Source organism: Priapulus caudatus, unplaced genomic scaffold, assembly GCF_000485595.1.
Source record: "Priapulus caudatus unplaced genomic scaffold, Priapulus_caudatus-5.0.1 Scaffold506, whole genome shotgun sequence".
NCBI lineage: Eukaryota > Metazoa > Priapulida > Priapulimorpha > Priapulimorphida > Priapulidae > Priapulus > Priapulus caudatus.
The window spans coordinates 174,682-193,725 of record NW_014577567.1 but is presented as its reverse complement, the minus strand read 5'-3'; the positions used below and the strand labels follow the sequence as shown (position 1 = coordinate 193,725).

General features: G+C 45.9%; 2 protein-coding genes across 2 annotated transcripts; one reads left to right on the top strand and one right to left on the bottom strand.

Moving 5' to 3' along the window:
* Positions 1–308: 308 nt before the first annotated feature.
* On the bottom strand, positions 309–9,214 carry LOC106811122 (X-ray repair cross-complementing protein 5-like). Its single transcript, XM_014814662.1, has 14 exons — positions 8,718–9,214; positions 8,372–8,479; positions 8,094–8,168; positions 7,289–7,391; positions 6,579–6,675; positions 6,092–6,176; positions 5,664–5,771; positions 5,109–5,188; positions 3,984–4,067; positions 3,538–3,634; positions 2,271–2,385; positions 1,688–1,776; positions 1,265–1,390; positions 309–335 (listed from the first exon to the last, which is right to left on the bottom strand). Exons 1-14 carry the CDS (start codon positions 8,787–8,789, stop codon positions 309–311), a joined length of 1,266 nt encoding a protein of 421 aa, XP_014670148.1. The 5' UTR covers positions 8,790–9,214.
* Positions 9,215–9,347: 133 nt separating this feature from the next.
* LOC106811121 (protein CDV3 homolog) lies at positions 9,348–18,759 on the top strand. Its single transcript, XM_014814661.1, has 4 exons — positions 9,348–9,674; positions 10,079–10,164; positions 10,886–11,001; positions 18,527–18,759. The coding sequence occupies exons 1-4, from the start codon at positions 9,417–9,419 to the stop codon at positions 18,757–18,759; spliced, it is 693 nt and encodes a 230-aa protein (XP_014670147.1). The 5' UTR covers positions 9,348–9,416.
* Positions 18,760–19,044: the final 285 nt, after the last annotated feature.

Below are 19,044 nucleotides of genomic sequence, written 5' to 3'. Positions count from 1 at the left end.
GAAATAGTACAAAACTCGATAGAAATCAAACTGATATCCCATATTCAATATATATCAGAATTCCACACTCGAAGACGATTAATAAAGAAAAATCTTTAAGAAAGAAAAACAAGGATAAAAGACATTTAAAAGAATTCATAATTATTTGAAGATCGAATAAGCGAACTGTGTCGTCAAGATGGTCAGGGATGGCACTGACACACACACAGCGTTGCCCTGGCAACCGTACCTCTCGGCATTTCGCCAGCTTGCAGCTTCCTCAAGTCGTCTGCAACGGCAGGAGACGACGTGAAACCAGGGGAGTCACTTTACTTGTGTTCGTCCATCTCTTCTTTCTAATTGTGAATGATCAATTGTGATCAAAAACAAGATGTACATCAATCTATCACAGGCCAGTTAGTGTTAGAGTCGCCCAAGCTCCCGCAATAAATTATTATACATATATAATATACAGTAAAACCCCGATTTTACACAGCCCGATTTAATGTGAATTTGGTATAACGCGATGAGTCATTGACCCTTTTGCTCAATCCGGAACTGAAAAGTTTTTGGCGAGTTGAGCCGCCTTAGTTCAGATTGCGATTGAATCGACGCGACGCAACACATTGCAACTCACTGCAACTGAGTGCTTATACGCTGATCCTTAAACCCGATTTTTGGGCGACCCCGCGTCCCCCCCCCGACATTTTTATGACCTCAACGATCACTGATAACGGACCACACATGATATTATATTATATATATATAATATTTAATATTATATAGTTATATAATATATATATATATAGTTATAATATTATATATAGTTATTTATATATATTCAACAAATAAAACTTTAATGTATTAATCATCATCATCTAAGCTCAGACTCCACAATAATTATATATATATATATATATAATATATATTATATATAATATATCAATATATACACATATATTATATATTATTATACAAACTCCCCACCTCCTGCCTCTCCTCCCCTCCCTTCCTCTCCCGTCTCCCTCTCCCCTCCCGCACCACCCCCGGTACCTGAGAGGCAGCAGTGCGACGAATCGCGGCGGTGTTCCGTCGAGCCGTGTACTTGCACACGACGGCCCCTCTCCCTCCCTCCCTTCTCCCCCTCCCCTCCCCCCACCCCGGGTACCTGAGGCAGCAGTCGACGAATCGTGCGGGCTGTCCGTTCGAGCGTGTACTGCATCACCGCGACGACGTCCCTCCCTCCCCTCCTTCCCTCCCCCTCCCCTCCCGCCACCCCGCGTACCTGAGGCAGCAGTGGACGAATCGTGCGGGTGTTCCGTCGAGCCGTGTACTGCCACACGGCGACGACGTCCTCTCCTCGCACTTCTGCAGGAGCGCAGCGAAGAGACGGGCTGCTGCCACGCACCGCCTGCGGAAACAAACAACGCAACGTGCACGCGTGCATATCTCTCGATCGGTCGCGTACCGCGGCCGTTACGCCGTTCTTGCCGATATTTATCACGGTTTTTATGCATGTTATTTTTATTTTCAGTTTTAGTTTTTTTAGTTTATTATTTTTTAAACTATAACTCTACTTTAATAAGTTAATAAATAAATTATTATATATATATATGTACATATACAGATATATATAGACATACGTACATATATAGTATATATATAGATATATATACTATATATTAGTTATATTTATATTGATACTCACTGCCTCGTCCGGATAGATGAACTGCGAGGGCTTCACGTGATGGTATCGCTTCAACCTCCGCCGCGGCTTGAACCCCAGCAACGTCAGACCTGCTCACAGAGGGAGCCACGCGTCAGAACCTGACCCCTATATACAGGTTCGACTCACCGGGTGTGACCCCTGTATACAGGTTCAACTCTCTAGACGTGACCCTGTATACAGGTTCGACTCACCGGGTGTGACCCCCTGTATACAGGTTCAACTCTAGCACGACTCTTATATACAGGTTCGACTCTCCAGATGTGACCCCTGTATACAGGTTCGACTCACCGGGCATGACCCTTATATGCAGGTTCGACGCTAGCACGACTCTTATATACAGGTTCGACTCTCCAGATGTGACTCTAATAGTAATATACAGGTTCAAACTTACCGGGCGTGACCCCTATACACAGGTTCACCTCACCGCACATGACCCTTATATACAGGTTCGACTCTCCAGATGTGACTCTAATAGTAATATACAGGTTCGACTCACCGGGCGTGACCCCTATACACAGGTTCACCTCATCGCACATGACCCTTATACACAGGTTCAACTTACCGGGTGCGTCGAATCGCTTGATCGACTCCACTTCGTCCGGATCCATCCAGATTTTCTTCCCACACCACTCCTGGTACTTGGCCATGTCGCTCGGTAGCAGGATTTCTCCCGTTTCCTGTGTGCAGACGAACGGGGATAGATATGTGACCGGGAAGAAAAGGATCCTGGTGGATGTACTCCCTCCCACCCAACCCACCTTCTTTGTCTGATTGATCAAATCAGGAGTAGATAATAGGGAAGGAGTGACATCAATAAACAAGGGAATTCTTCATTACTAGCCCTATAATACCTACGATTTACTACGCGTAACTCATCCAACTTGAGTCAAATCGGACACAGTACATTCGCATAGCATCGTGCGAAATCGTTTCTCGTATACACCCGCCAATCCGGAGATACAGACTAAAACGTACGACACGATTCTCCATTCTTTGCCATCAATCCAAATCCATTTCGCGCCCTCTATTCAACAAAGGCAGCTACCTAACCACAGCTTGCTAACTCGCGCGGCAATGTGGCTCGCGGTGAGATTGAGCCCGATCAGCTGCTGCTGATTGCGGTTGGGTGCGGCGCTGTGAAGCATGCCAGCTATGTGCAGAGTGGCCTGTGTAGCTGCTGTACCGTCAAGGTGTATCTCGCCGAGTGTTGATGGCCTAATCTCCACGACCACATGCCTCGCCGAATTACAATAGCCGTTAGGTAGCTGCCTTTGTTTGAATAGAGCGCGCCAATGATTTGGATTGATGGCCAAAGAATGGAGAATCGTGTCGTACGTTTTAGTCATGTATCTCCGGATTGCGGTGGTGTATAGCGAGAAACGATTTGCACATGATTGGCGAATGTACTGTGTCCGATTTGAGCTCAAGTGATGAGTTACGCGTAGGAAATCGTAGGTATTATAAGGCTAGTAAATGACGAATTTCCCTTGTTTATTGATGTCACACTCCTTCCCTATTATCTACTCCTGATCAAATCGATGATTGATGGAGTCAATGATTGATGTCCGATGATCAATGACCGATCATCAGTCATTTCCAATAATCACTCAAATTAGTCATCAGCCACTTTCAATAATCAATCAAATCGATGACCAATAATTTCCAATAACCAATCAAATCAATAATCAATAATTTCCAATAACCAATCAAATCGATTACCAATACTTTCCAATAACCAATCAAATCAATAGTCAATAATTTTCGTTAATCAATCGAATCGACGATCAATCGGCAATTGGCGTGTGGGGACGGGGGTAGGATAGGGTTACCTCGACGAATCTCTTTGTGATTGTCTTCACTTCTTCGTTGGTGTCCTTGTAAAGCTTGACGGGCGGCGGTATCGACGTGCGTCCCACCAGGCCATACCTGCAGCAGCCGTCCAATACATTAATTACTAAAATTAATTAATTACTTTAATTAATTTTTATTATAATTAATTTAACATGATTTAGTTAATAGCCGTGCGAGGGGAAACATGTCGGACGCGTGAATGCCTGATAATAATATTATTATTACTATTTTATACATTATTATTATTATCATCACCATCGCAGTCAGACAGATTTGTCCCAAATAAATACATTCGTCAATACCTTGATAATAATAAAATAATTTGTCAAATCAATTCTTCTCAGATCGCACGCGGCACGGGAGAGACGGGTTCTCTCTCTCGCACACGCGCGTGGGTTCCCCCTCCGCCCGCTCTCACACTCACACGCTCAGTCCCATCTCGACGCCCTGTCCAAGACGAAACTTCACGCGGCCCACAGATCGCTTCTTGTGATCCTTTGTAAGAGCTCTGTGCGCACAACAAGAGAGTAAAAAATGTGAGTGAAGATAATAAAGAAGTGATGATAGCAACTCGTCACCCCCACAGACAGCCTCCGGTAACTGTTATTTCACTACAATTGACTACGGTGACCGAGTACGTCAGCGATGCCAACACGTATTTGAAGCAATCTGTAGTTTCTAAATTCTGGCCATCAAATTAGTAGTTCGAGGGTCACTACGAGTTTGCTAGGGGGGTCCGGCATGCCCCCCGAAGAAATTTTTGATTCTGAGATGCAATTTCCTGCATTCTGAGGGTCAAAAATGACAATAAATTGACAAAAAATGACAATAATTAAATTTTTTTTTTTTTTCTATTGCAGTGAAATTCGTAGTTTGATACAAACTGGTCGTAGTGGTGCAAAAGGAATAGAAATTCGTATAAAATACGGATAAATCGTAGTGGTTGGCATCTCTGGTACGTACTTTTTACAGATTTTACAATAGGTTGTATAATAAAAATGACTTTTCAGCCCGTGGACAGAAATGTGGTAAAGTTATCAGCTATGTGATTAGGCATACTGGCATAGGGGAGTGCAATTTTGATAGTAGTACATGCATGTTGTTACTTTTTTGATCAATTAAAGTACTGGGCCCTTGACAGAAAAAATCGTCTTAACATTAGTCTTAATATTAGTCTTAACATTAACTTTGTTTCGAAGATCATTGGCTAAAACACGGAAAGGTACGAGTTTTTAATACGCAGTGTATAGAGGTCCGGTCTACGATTAAGATGTAAAGACTAATGTTAGGAATAATTTTGTTTCTGCCATAGTCTATAATAAAATGTTAAAGTTAAAAGTAATGTTAACACTGAGCTTGTTTCTGACATTCGGGCCTATGGTTCTTTGTCAGAGAGAAGGAATAGATTAAAGTGAAAACAAAAAAAATGAAAAAAAATATTGAAATAAAATTCAAATTCAAAATATTAAAATTTTAAATTATTAATTAAAATTAAAATATTAAAATTAATAAAATTAAAAATTAATTAATTTTGAAGTGAATTGTAAACCTCGTAAGTAGCTCCTCGAATTTCTCCGCGGGGTCGGCGACGCATCCCGTATCCTCATCCTCCGGCATGGAAACCACATCCTACGTGAAGCCAAACAACGATGTGTAACTGATGATGTCACTCATCGCGTAACTTATACTTACATAAATAAATGTATAATGTCAGTTTTAATGCAATGACAGCGGCGAAGCAACTACAAATAGCTGATGATGTCACACATCGTGTAACTTATAAGGTAAATAAATGTGTAATGTCAATTATAATACAATGACAGCGGCCAAGCAACTACAAATAACTGATGATGTCACACATCGTGTAACTTATAAGGTTAATAAATGTATAATGTCAATTATAATACAATGAAACTACCCCTACAGAACGAACATCTATCGATGAAGGACACTTATGGCATTTCCCAAAAGGTGCCCTACGCTACATAATTCGACTGCGTAGGACTAAGCACGAATTTCAGATGAACGGCAGACGACAGCCTACAACTGAACCATGGATGACACACGGACAGCAGACGATGGGCGGGGCGGGCGAGTAACGCACCTGGTAGAACTTGCTCTGGTCGAAGCGTGCGCCCGGCGCTTGCATGTTCATCAACACCAGGTCCACGTGGTTTTCCTGCATGTCCGCAGCTCTCCTCACCGCCTGCATCTACAGAGGGGAAGAAATGTTACTGACATTATCTAGTAGGGGTCGCGTGCGGGGGTGGGTTTGGGTGAACGGTCACTGAGATAAGCTAGTGGAAGGGCATCTCACCCTCTCCCTTTGCCTAGCATCGCCCCACCCCGCCTTGTCCCCACCAACCTGCCCTGTCTCTCAACACCCCACCCTCTCCCTCTGCCCCGCATCGCCCCACCCTGCTTTGTTCCCCCCCCCATCTGCCCTGCATTGCAACCCCCACCCACTTACCTGCATACCAACCACCACCACTCCCCTTGCTGTGCTCCATCCCCACCCACCCCCTCACATACCTGAAGCTGTTTGTCGCCGGCGTGTGGATTGTCGTTGTTCGTGAACAGCATCACGCGCTGGTGGCCGAGCTTCTTTGCCTTGTTCCTGCATGCGCGCGCATGGGGGAGGAAGAAGAACAGAAATGATATTATGTATTTATATATATATATAGAAGTTCTGTTTCTACAAACCTGTGGTAGAACGTGGTACCTACGGCAAAATCCATAAAAATTGAAAAAATTCAAAATTCCATTAATTTTTGACTTTTTCTACTATATATACCACCTTATAGTAAAATCCATGAAAATTAGCCAGCCCTGACTTTCAAACATTTTAATTTCTACTATATAACCTACAGTAAAACCCAACAATAATAACTGGTGGGACGAAGCTGGACTGCTTTTTACGACACAGCACAAGCCACCGTGTGCAGAAGGGTAATTACTAATTACTTACTTAATTAATTACGTAATTTAAATTACTACGAGGGTCAACGCATCGACTTACGCTTTCGAGAACATGAGCGAACAAGTCCAGAGGGCGTCACTGAGCGAGTAGTCGTCGCTGCGGCCGTACTTGCTCGCGAATCCGTCGTTGTCCTCGCCTGTATCCGGGCAAAAAAAAAACACGAACGCTCGACGTCACGTCTTGTTCTTTTTCTGGTTTTCTTTTTTTTAATTAAATTTTCGGCGAAACGTCGACGACGTCTAATCGAATTATGTTTGCAACGTTGGTAGTAGGAAAAATTATCGAGCCTCATGTCCTTCTAGGGCTGAAGGGTCTGGGATTGGAGTCCCGCCATGGTCCCTGCTGTTGTGCCCTTGAGCAAGGCACTTTATCATGATTTGCTGTAGAAATGGGTTTATCTTACCACACGTGCAATCGACCCCACAACAGTAACTAAGTGACGCGTGATCGCCCCGGCAACTGTAACCAAACTAGGCGCGTTCGCCCCGGCAACCGTAACTAATCGACGCGCGATCGCCCCGACAACCGTAACCAAGCGACGAGCGATCGCCCCGGCAACCGTAACTAATCGACGCGCGATCGCCCCGGCAACCGTAACCAAGCGACGAGCGATCGCCCCAGCAACCGTAACCAAGCGATCACCCCGGCAACCGTAACCAAGCGACGCGCTGTCGTCTTGCTCGGCGGCGGACGGGGATCGACCTCGATCGCGACCCCTCCGACCTTTTCTGTCGTTCTCTTGTTCTTACCCTCTAGCAGCCTCTCAAGCTGCAGCACCCTCTCTGCTCCCGGCTGCTCGAGATCCTGAAGCACGTACACATTGCGGAAGTCTCCCGAATTCTTGCTCTCCCTCTGCAACGGACGACGCCAAGGAAAAAAATGTAATTTATTTTTCGGGGGCTACTTTTCAAGCTCGCGTGCATGAAAATAGCACTCTCTAAAATTTGGTTTGCATTGAACTCTATGCAAATTTACGTGGGCTCTTTTTGGCATTTTGGGTGCTAAATCGCCCCGAGCCCCCGTGTATTTTTTTCACTGGACGACGCACGCGTGAGTCCAGCAGCGGGCGCGCACGACGCGTACGCGGCGCGAGGAGAGCGATCGATGTTCGCGAATGACCATCGATGCCCGTCGATTAACGATGAACGATTAAGCATTAATTAGCATAAAATTAATGATGACCATTAATTCCCGTTGATTACGATTGACAATTAATGATTCCCATAAAAGTAACAATAAAAATTAACAACCGTGAAATACGATTAGCGATTTGCATAAATTACTAATAACAATCAACAACTTTCGATTACGATTATGATTAACGATTCGCGTATAATCGACGATAGCGATTAACGATCGCACGGCGATCGACGGCGACGACGATTGCACCGCACAGCGCTCGCCACGCCACGCGGCGCGTTACTCGTCTGAATCGCTCTAAAATCGCCGCCACAAAATAAAGAAACGAAGACGGAAACATTGAGAGACAGAGCGCCAGAGAGAAAGCTGTGCGCGCGTCTCTCGCGATCCCGTCCCCGCGGCTACGAGACTCACGGTTCCGTAGAATACAACAGCGAGGAGATCGCGGTTGCTGCCCACTATCTTGTTCGTCATCACGTTCTTGATGCACTGAAACGCAGCGTGGTAAGTTATCAACATCCTCGTTATGAACCCACGCACACGACTCATACCGTGACATTATCTTCATTGAAACTGTGAGAAGTCTCGTTCGTGCGTAAAAATGTTAATTTCGTAATTTTCATTGTGTTTTCGAACGCCATTCGATACTAATATCACTAGCGGTACTAATATCTGCTACCACTCCCGCTTACCTTTATACTAAGGTTGAAATGGCTGCCATGCTCTTCATCCACCTGCTCAAACATCGACTCTGTACAGTCGACCAGGAAGATCAGGCTGTCATTCTGACCAAATTGATACTGAAATCACAAGAACTCGCATTACGTCGTCGATAAACAATAAGGTCAGGGGGTTGTGATTAGGTTAGGTTCGTTTACAACAACAACGGTGACAACAACAAAAACAAAAACAACAGCAATGACAACCACAACAAACAGCAATAGTCTCCAATGCCATGGAAGCGTCGACGAAAATAAAACTATCAACCAAGAAATCAACAACAACAACAACAACAACAACAACAACAACAACATGTACCTGGTACTCTAGCTGATCTTCCTCAGCCTCCTCATCCTCACCGTTGCGTGACGGCCAGTGGTGGTCACCCATAGCAATGCTAAATAATGGGAATCGAAATCGTAGGAAATACTGTGAGTGTGACTGTCGTATATATTGGAATTGGATTATCCACTGCTGATGAGGGTGGTGGGAGGGTGATGAATAAGTGGGGAGAGGAGGAGAGAGTAGAGGAGTTAACAATGAAATTCCTCCACACCACTTTCTTTATTTCCTTCTCCCACTCTTCTAGATTCTCTGTGTACCTTTCCTACATCAATTATTCAATATTTCAGCGGATTCCTTCTCCACGTAAAACAGTGCCATCTATCGGGCAAAATATAAAATAATCGACCAGAAAATTGTTTCAATGTTACATTTTTTATATCGATAACCTACGAAAGTAGCAAGATGGAATAGTGGGATAAAGCTCACCGCGTCATAGTAGAATATACTCCGCGCTAAGACGCTTCTTTGTAAAGTATAAATCCCCATGTACCACACAATGATTGATTTAAACAAATATTGTGTTGCCGTACCCCTGCTTTTCCCAACACCTGACAATGCATTGTGTTGAAATCCCAAGTTCACATGTTTGCAAGTCATGCTCTTTTGTTGACCGGCGAAAAGGTGTTGTGAAATTGTTCACACGCGAAGCAGAATTTTAGCAAATATTTGTCAATGATGGAAGATTCCAGCTTAGATAACTTTTTCGCGAAGAAAGACAAGAGCAAAAAATTGAAATCTAAAAACAAATTCAAGGCACAACCGCAAGAGGTGACGACGGCATCTCAAGATAAGGCGCAGCAGAGTCACAAGGCCACAACCACAGCGGCGTCGGCGCTGGCGCCTTCATCTACAAGTACAACATCGGAAGCGGCTGCGGCGCCGTCACCACGACCGACCAAGAAAGAAAAATCCGCCAATGCCTCAGAAGCGGTAGGTGCCACGCGGGTCTGCGTAACACCGACACGGGGCCTGCGTGGCACATACACCGGCATTCGCACCAACCGATCATTTGCTTCGCGCGAGCTCACGCAAGTTTTTATTAGGCAGTCACTGCCCTAGCTCCTGCTTTAGGTTGCGCGGTGTTTGACTGAAGTGTGCAGCAGTCGCACCACTCCGCCTTTCTCCAATGTCAATAGTGAATACATCGAAATTATTCTCCTTCGCGTTTCGGTACTAATTTGATCGAGCGAGTTTAGTGTGGGCGGGGGCGTCCGATCGAAACGTATCGTGTGAGCGTTATCTTTTTCACAAGCTTCGTGAGAGCTAACGCGCCATCCGTGTCGACCATTCTGGAATATCTGCCTAAACATGCGCCATTTCATTTGCACTTTCAGCAAGACGAAGCGGAGGACTGGAAAGATTTCGAGGTAGAGACGGAAAAGGACTATTCAGGACTGCGAGTACATTCGCTGCAAACGACGTAAGAACTCTGGGCTTACGTTTAACTTCTACTGCACCCGTGCGTGCGTAAAAAACACACGCTCATGTACAGTGAGCGAGTACATTCCGAAGTAAATGTGACGTCCGTAGCCACTTTGCGCCCGGGGACGCGATCGTTCACGACTAAATTTATGTTCGCAATTGATGTGCAAATTTTGGTTGTAAACCTCTTTAGTGTATACCATCTGATGTTACCAGCTCCTGCGCTGACAATCTTTGATATTTTTTGTTCATATGTTTATGGCCCTATTTGAAATGTATGATATTTAACATCGCAGACAATTACCCAACAATAGAGTCATCATTCTATCAATTGCTTGATTGCCTATGCAAGACAGGTTTCACCATTAATATGTATAATAGCAGTCACACCATTAATTCTTGGAATAATGTTATTATATTTCATTTTATCTGATATAATTTTAATTTAGAGATGAATCCAATATATTTGCCGACGCAGCTGTTTCTAGCGCCGATCTTGCTGCCCTCATGAAGCGAGAGATTAATTGATTGATTGATTCATTCATTCATTAAGATGATTGATTGATGTTGATTGATATACTGATCACTTGCCAGAGCTTGCCGCAGCATTACTACCATCGAAATAAACATTCTGGTTTCGTCGCGAAATGAAATCACTTCGCAACGCCTTCGATTTCGCGTCACTGACGGAGGAGGTTGTACGGTCTCTTCTCTCACAGGGCGGATACTGAGGAGGATGGGGACGAGAGGCAGCAGGACAACGGGGAAGACGGAGAAGGGGAGAGGAAACGGGACACCAGCTCCGGGCCATGGAGCAAGTCGAAGGCCGTACCAGGTGAGCGGGGGCTGTCCCGACCGTTAACTACGCATCTGTCTAGTACGAATCGCGTATGATGACGTGTTCGGTGGAGCTAATACTGCCATTCTGTGCGATTCAACTGTATGCCAAGACACAGTGGCACATTGTCAGACACAAAATTAATCTTAACGTTGGTGTTAACATTAACTTTTTCGGCTTGATCGTAAAACAAAATTAGTCTTAACGTTAGTTCTAACTAGTGGTGTTCCGATTAATCGAGTTCGTCGATCATTACTCATTCGGGCCGCCGAGTTGATTAATCGAGTACAAAATCGGACAACCTAGTACAACTCTAACTTGGCCATGTTGACTAGTTCTCGGCGACAGCTCCACTAACCTGCTCACAAACCCACTGTGTGGTTGTAACAAAGTGAGCGGGGCACCAGTTGTGTTTTATCTTTGTTATTGCATTATTGTCCGCACGTTTGGTATAATACATAGACAAACACCAGAGTTAAACATAAACGCAAGGAAATCGTGTATTCGCCATAACACTCCGTGCCGCTTAGGGCCATGATAAAATGGTCGGCAAACACCAATATTAATAAATAACAATTATGAAAAAATAAGTGTAGTTATTTTATAGCTATAATGATTTCGAATCACTTTTAATTTGTTTTCCAATGTAGGTCTTGCTACAGGGTAAATAATAGATAGTAATAAGTACTAGTAAACACGATGTGGTGTAAATTTTTCAAAGAAGTAAGCGACCTTGTTTCCTGAACATCAATCCCAACGTGGAAGAGCGCGAAGAGCAGACGCCACTTTTCCCATACCCTGGAAAAACTTCCCCAACTTCCAAAACTCAGATAATAAGAAAAATCAGAAAATACAATGAACAACTCAAAATAAAACGCAAAATCTGTATTGGTTATTATATTAATAAATATTTTTTTAAGTTAATTGTTTAAAATGTATTAAATTAATACACTTGATATTAATTACTTGATACACTTGATACTCTTACTATTAATTCAATTGAATTGTAAGTAATTATTGTGTGTAAATTGTATTAAATGTTTTAAATAACTTTATTAATCATAACCAAGTATTTATTCATCTTCGTGTTCAATAAATAGTAGTAGTTCGATAAAAGTACTTAAATTAGTAATTACTTAATTTACTTACCATTAAATACTAGCTACAAATACAATAATGTCAATATTCCTTCGCAATACACCGGTTGTGTCGACGAAGACGCGGCGTCACCGCGTCGTCGCCGCAATCTAAAATGATCGATGATTAATCGAGCATCGATCGTTTTGTAAAACCGATGATCGATCATGAAATTTGGACCGATCCTCCAACACTAGTTCTAACATTAACTTTTTTCATAGACCGTTGATAGAATTCTGTTCCATGAAGCTATTTAGATTTTTCTTTCTGACGACGGTACCCACAATCTTTCCCGTGTGATTTAAAAGCCGTGATTCGAAATGCCGTCGTGACATTCTCAACCTCGGTTGCTTTCACTCAATTTCTCACTTCTCCTCACTCAGTTTTCCACTCCTCCTTTCACTCAATTTCTCGCTCCTCGCTCGGTTTTCTACTCCTCCTTTCACTCAATTTCTCGCTCCTCGCTCGGTTTTCCACTCCTCCTTTCACTCAATTTCTCGCTCCTCGCTCGGTTTTCCACTCCTCCTTTCACTCAATTTCCGTCTCCTCACTTCCTCCTAACTCAGTTGCTCATCCTCTCACTCAGTTTCTTACTCTTCCTTCACAAACCAATTTCTCACTCCTCAACTTTTCTCACTCTCATCTCAATTTCTCATCTTCTCCTGCTCACTCAATTTCCCTTTCACTCAATTTCTCACTCGTTTCCTCCTCCTCACTCAATTTCTCACCCTTTTTCTTCCTCCTCTTCACTCATTTACTCCTCTTCTTCTCTCACTGCAATTCTCACTCAATTTCAGCCGGTAGAAATAACTTTTGACAAGTAGTCCCACACATGACTCCTTCCTCAAGAAAGGGAGGTCTGCGGCGAAATGAGGGAATCCGCAGTCTGAGTTTCAAAACTAAACGATAATTAACAATAACTGCATGTGCTTCATTTTGAAGATTCATCGGGTTGCAGTCTGTCAAATTTTCTTTGAATTGACCCTTAAACAATACGGTCAATTTTGCCGTGGGAATAATAAGGAAGGCCAATTGCTCCTGGAAGCGAACTAGTTAGTATATTATATTGAACATAACGCAGATTTTTCAGGAGTGCCTGTACTCCTGCATAATGTCAAACAGGGCAGCCGAACATAAATGCGGGAGTATTTGACTCCGACTCGCGTTAATTCGCCACAAATCTGCAAATTTCTTCCATCTCCTCACCCAATTCTCCGTTCCTCACGCATTTCTTCGCTCTCACTCCGCAGAGTTCGCGCGGCCAGTAGTGGAGGAGCGGCAACCCGTCGCGCTGCCGGCGCCAGACGTACTTGCGCATCTATGCCCCGGCGGTTCGATGCGTCGGCGGCAGGGGCTAGGGCGCGGAAAGCGTCGCCACAATCGAGAGCGAGGAGCAAGTACCGGCTGTTCATCGGCTTCCCAGCGCGCCGAGACGAAGCAGGGTGGGTAGTCCGGCGCCGTGCGGGTATGCCTGTGTGGCCATGCGTGTGTTGGGTGCGTGGGTGTGCCTATGCCGGCCGTGGTGTGCTGGTGTGTGGTGACTGTGTGCCTGGTGTTGTTGGCGTGGTGTGTGGTGTATGTGGTGCCTGTGTGGCCTGAGTGTGTTGTTGGGTCGGTGATGTGGGTGGTGATCTGGGGTGCTTGGTGATGTGTTTGGGTGGTGGCGTTGCTTAAGGTGGGCTCTGCGTGGCTGTCTGTGTTGGGTGGTGCCTGCATGACCTGGTGTGTGTTGGGTGGTGGGTGGTGTCTGTGTGGCCGGGTGTTTGGTGTGTGTTGGGTAGTGTTTGTGTGGCCGGGTGGGTGGTGTGTGTCGGGTGGTGTGTGGTGTGTGTTGGGTGGTGGGTGGTGCCTGGCGGCGTGGTGGATGGTGGGTGGTGCGTGTGTTAGCATCGGCTTGTAAAGAGTGGTCACATAATTCGTCTGGATGTTGTTGTTTTTTACCCTCTCTCCTATAATGCCATCTATGTTCTATTTCTCTACACGCACTCTTTTTCTGCCTTTCTTCTTCTCTCTGTCTCTCTCTCACCCTCTATCTATACCTCCCCCCTCCTCTCTCTACGCCCCCTCCTCTCTCTCTGCTCTCTCTTCGTGTCTCTCTTGCCTGTCTCTTCTCTCGTCGTTCTCTCTCTCTCTCTCTCTCTCTCTCTCTGTCTCTCTCTCTCTCTGTCTCTCTCTCTCTCTGTCTTTCTCTATCTATCTTTCTCTCTCTCTCTCTCCCTCTCTCTGCCCTGCTACATGTACCTACCTGCATCTTCCAGACCCTGGCAGTCGTCGGAGCAGCAGTTTGAGACCGTTCGCTTCGGATACAAGTCGACCCCCGACCAGACGTCAGCGGCAACGGGCCCCAAGCTACACCTCGGCAATCAGTACGACGCGCTGAGCGCCGGTGACTAGACTTTTGGCGCGCTCCCACGAAAGGAGACGGAGCGGACGAGGGAAGGGAGGGCGACATAGCGGATGCGCGGTCGTCGCGGCAACGAAGCGGCGACGTGCGCGACGCGCATTTGGGTTTCTTGTCGTCGAAAGAGGAAGATGGGTGTCGAAATGAATTTGTGTGTGTGCGTGGGTGCGTGCGTGCATGCGTGCGTGCGCATGCGTGCATGTGTGCGCGTGCGTGCCCGTGAACGAGTGTGCGTGTGTGTGTGTACGTGCGTGTGCTTGTGTGCCCATGAGCGAGTGTGCGTGCGTGCGGTTTTTGTCTGTGTATATCCGAGCATTTTTGAATGTGTGCATGTAAATGCGTATGTACGTGCGTGCGTGCATGTGTATGTACGTGTGTGCATGTTTGCATGCATGTGTACGTGTGTGCATGTTTGCATGCATGTGTACGTACGTGCATGTGTGCGTGCACGTGTATGTACGTGCATGCGTGCATGCGTGCATGCATGTGTATCAGGAGTTAATGAGACAAAAAAAATTGTATCTTTAACTCCTGATGTGTATGTATGTGCGTCCATGTTTGCATGCATGTGTACGTGCGTGCATGCGTGCATGCATGTGTGCGTACGTGCGTGCGTGCGTGCGTGCATGCATGTGTACATTCGTGCGTGCGTGTGTGCATGTTCGTGCGTGCGTGTGTGCATGTGTACGAACGTGCGTGCATGCATGTGTACGAACGTGCGTGCATGCGTGCATTCGTGTGTGTGTGTGTGTGTGATTGGAGTGTGGGTGACGACTATTCCTGCCTCGCATTCCCTATTCTCGTGCCTGCGTCTTCGTCTCTCTCTCTCTCTCTCTCTCTCTCTCTCTTGCCGGCGGTCGACGCGTGTGGACCTCCCTTCCCTATCTCAACGAAGGAAGTTTTTTGCTAGAAGAGAGCCCGCTCTCGCTGCGAATTCGTGCGGAGCGACATGACGACGACATTTGGCGAGAAGAGTTTGATCTGTGAGCTTTGTTTCTTGCAACAACTTCGTCTCGGGGGGAGCAGTCTGAGAGAGGCCCGGCCGGTGTGAGCGTGGATCTAGCAAGAAGCTGCCATTCTTCCAGGTGTTTCCCCCAGGTGAAATCCTCAGTGGCACTCAGGTTTCGGAGGAGAAGGAGGGGCAGCAGCAGCAACAGCAGCAGTAGCAATGCCACCAGCAGCATTGCTAGCAGCAGCAGCAGCAGTAGCAACACCAGCAGCAGCAGCAGCAGCAACACCACCAGCAGCAGCAGTAGCAACACCACCAGCAGCATTGCTAGCAGCAACAACAGCAGCAGCAACACCACCAGCATCACCACCAGCAGCAGCAGTAGCAACACCACCAGCAGTAGCAGTAGCAGTAGCAACACCAGCAGCAGCAGCAGTAGCAACACCACAAACAGAATTGCTCGCAGCAACAACAGCAGCATTAGCAATGCTAGCAGCAGCAGTAGTAGTAGTAGTAGTAGCTGAACAGCAGCAGCAGCAGCAGCAGCAGCAGCAGTAGCAGCAGGAGGAGACCGCAGCAGAGGTCGCATTTTGAGCTTCCATCGAGGAGGTCGGGTCGAAGTTCAAACCCGCAGCACCAGGTGGCGCAATGAACGGTGTTACTGCGTGGGTAGCCGATATGCTACTGTAGGAGTGCAGGATAGATGCACGTCCTAGTGTCACGTGGTTATAATTAGCTAATTGCCATCGGGAGGGTCGTTTCGCCACATCACTCGTGATTCCCTTCCACTGAAGAGATCTGCTCAAAGGCATGTCTTATATGGATTGATTCGGACTCGTGAATGTCTGGTCGTCGTCGACGGGAGTGGATTAACGTTTAATTAATTTAATAATTTAATTTTGATAGATCCGCTCACGGCGTATCGGTCCGTTTACACCATAAGTCACTGCGCGTAATTTCAGCATTTTCTATCTATCTATTTTACAACACCAATTCAGCTGTTTTTATCAGTGGATTGATCAATTGATCGGAATGATTGATTGATTGGTTGGTAGTGTGGTTGACAAGTCCGGAAAGATTATGTGCCGTGTGTGTGTGTACACCACTACTATGCTGTATTGACTGCCGTAAGTGTTGTGTTCATGTACAGTGGCCACTTGTTCATTTTGACTGCAGCGATCTCTTTGATGATGCTGTGGGTTCACCTGGGTTTTTGTTGCCTTGCGTTGTTGACCTTCGACCTTTTGTAGCAATTGTGGTCGTGCCGTGTGAGGAGAAACGTCTGAATTGTGGTGGGAAAAAAACGATGATTTTTTTCGCCATTAACATTTTCCACCAAACTGACGGTATAATATAGCCTTGATTAAAGTCATTCATCATAAGATCATATTATATCGTGATTATATGAGTACGTTTTTTTGTTATCAGCGAGTGCATTTTCTCACTTTCGCACACATGACACACGTTTATTTAATATTCAATTATATTTTTTTATCAGTGCTAATAACGGAATACTAGGAGCAGAGAAGGGAGGCATTTGAGAACTGGGGATATTATATATTAATTTTAACGACAGTACATTGATAAAATATATAATCAATATAAGCTTGCAAGCTCCTCACTGTCAGTGCAATTATAATATTGTCGCTGCACTTACGCAACATGACATTATATGTGACGCACGCCCATCTAACGTTCGATATAACCACTGCAGACAACAGACTTTCAAACACCATATTATATCATAACATTTTATAATATAAATAATTTTCTATAATGAGGCTGGATACACCATAGTCTCATATAATAATAGTAGAAAGAGCCGAAGTGTCGTTTTCCGTATCTCCTCCGAAACCGTGCCGCGTGTGCTCACGCGAATCGAGCTGGGGCCCCTTCTGGGCGTCGCGAATACATTCCGCTAAGTTAGAACGCGATTTTTTCATCGTAAAGTCACTTTTGGAGGCAATTTTCTAAAAAGTTATGTGCCCGAAGAAACTTCGGCATTCATCGGCGGAAACCCGCACCAACTTTTAAGATCGCAAAATCCGCATGCGCAGTCCAAGCAGAGTACGTGAATCACCTTGTGATTGACGTGCTCTCATCGGAAACCCGCATCAAATTTTAAGATCGCCAAATCCGCATGCGCAGTCCAATCAGAGCATGTGAATCACCTGTTACCGACCGCAACGTCCAAGATCACGGCGTCGACGAAGACGGCTTGGAGTAAATCTCGATTTTCATGTTTTCCACTCCTCCTTTCACTCAATTTCTCGCTCCTCGCTCGGTTTTCCACTCCTCCTTTCACTCAATTTCTCGCTCCTCCTTCTCACTCCTCCTAACTCAGTTGCTCACTCCTCCTCACTCAATTTCTTACTCTTCCTTCACACACAATTTCTCACTCCTCAATTTCTCACTCCTCACTCAATTTCTCACTCTTCTTCCTGCTCACTCAATTTCCCCTCTTCACTCAATTTCTCACTCTTCTTCCTCCTCCTCACTCAATTTCTCACCCTTTTTCTTCCTCCTCTTCACTCAATTTCTCACTCTTCTTCCTCCTCACTCAATTTCTCACTCAATTTCAGGGGTAGAAATTAACTTTTGAACAAAGTAGTCCAACTGACTCCCTTCCCTCAAGAAGAGGGAGTCTGCGGCAAAATGAGGGAATCCGCAGTCTGAAGTTCAAAACTAAAGATATTAACAATAACGCATGTCGCATGTGCTTATTTTGAAGATTCATGCGGTTGCACGTCTGCCAAATTTTCTTTGGACATTTGCTGAAAAAATACGGTAATTTTGCGTGGGAATAATAAGGAGGCCATGCTCTGGAACGAACTAGTTAGTATTATTATTGACATACGCAGAATTTTCAGGGAGTGACACGTACTCCTGCATATGTCAAATCAGGGAGTCCGACAGTAAATCAGGGAGTATTTGACTCCGGACTCGCGTTAATTTCGCACTCTGCAATTTCTTCCATCTCCTCACCCAAATTCTCACGCCTCCTCACTCAATTTCTTTCGCTCTCACTCACGCAGAGTCAGTGCCGGCAGTAGTGGAGGAGGCGGAACCCCCGTCGCAGCCTGCCGCGCCCCAGAAGTACGTGCCGCCATCTATGCGGCGGTTGATGGCGTCCGGCGGCAGGCGGGGGCCGCGGAAAGGTCCGCCACAGATCGAGAGCGAGGAGCAATTTCCGAGCTTGTCATCGGCTCCCAAGGACGCGCCGAAGACGAAAGCCAAGGGGTGGGTAGTCGTGCAGCGTGGCGGGTAGTGCCTGTGTGGCCTGGTGTGTGTTGGGTGGTGGGTGGTGCCTATGCGGCGTGGTGTGTGGTGTGTGGTGCCTGTGTGGCCTGGTGTGTGTTGGGTGGTGTGTGGTGCTTATGCGGCGTGGTGTGTGGTGTGTGGTGCCTGTGTGGCCTGGTGGGTGTTGGGTGGTGGGTGGTGCTTATGCGGCGTGGTGTGTGGTGTGTGGTGCCTGTGTGGCCTGGTGGGTGTTGGGTGGTGTGTGGTGTGTGGTGCCTGTGTGGCCTGGTGTGTGTTGGGTGGTGTGTGGTGT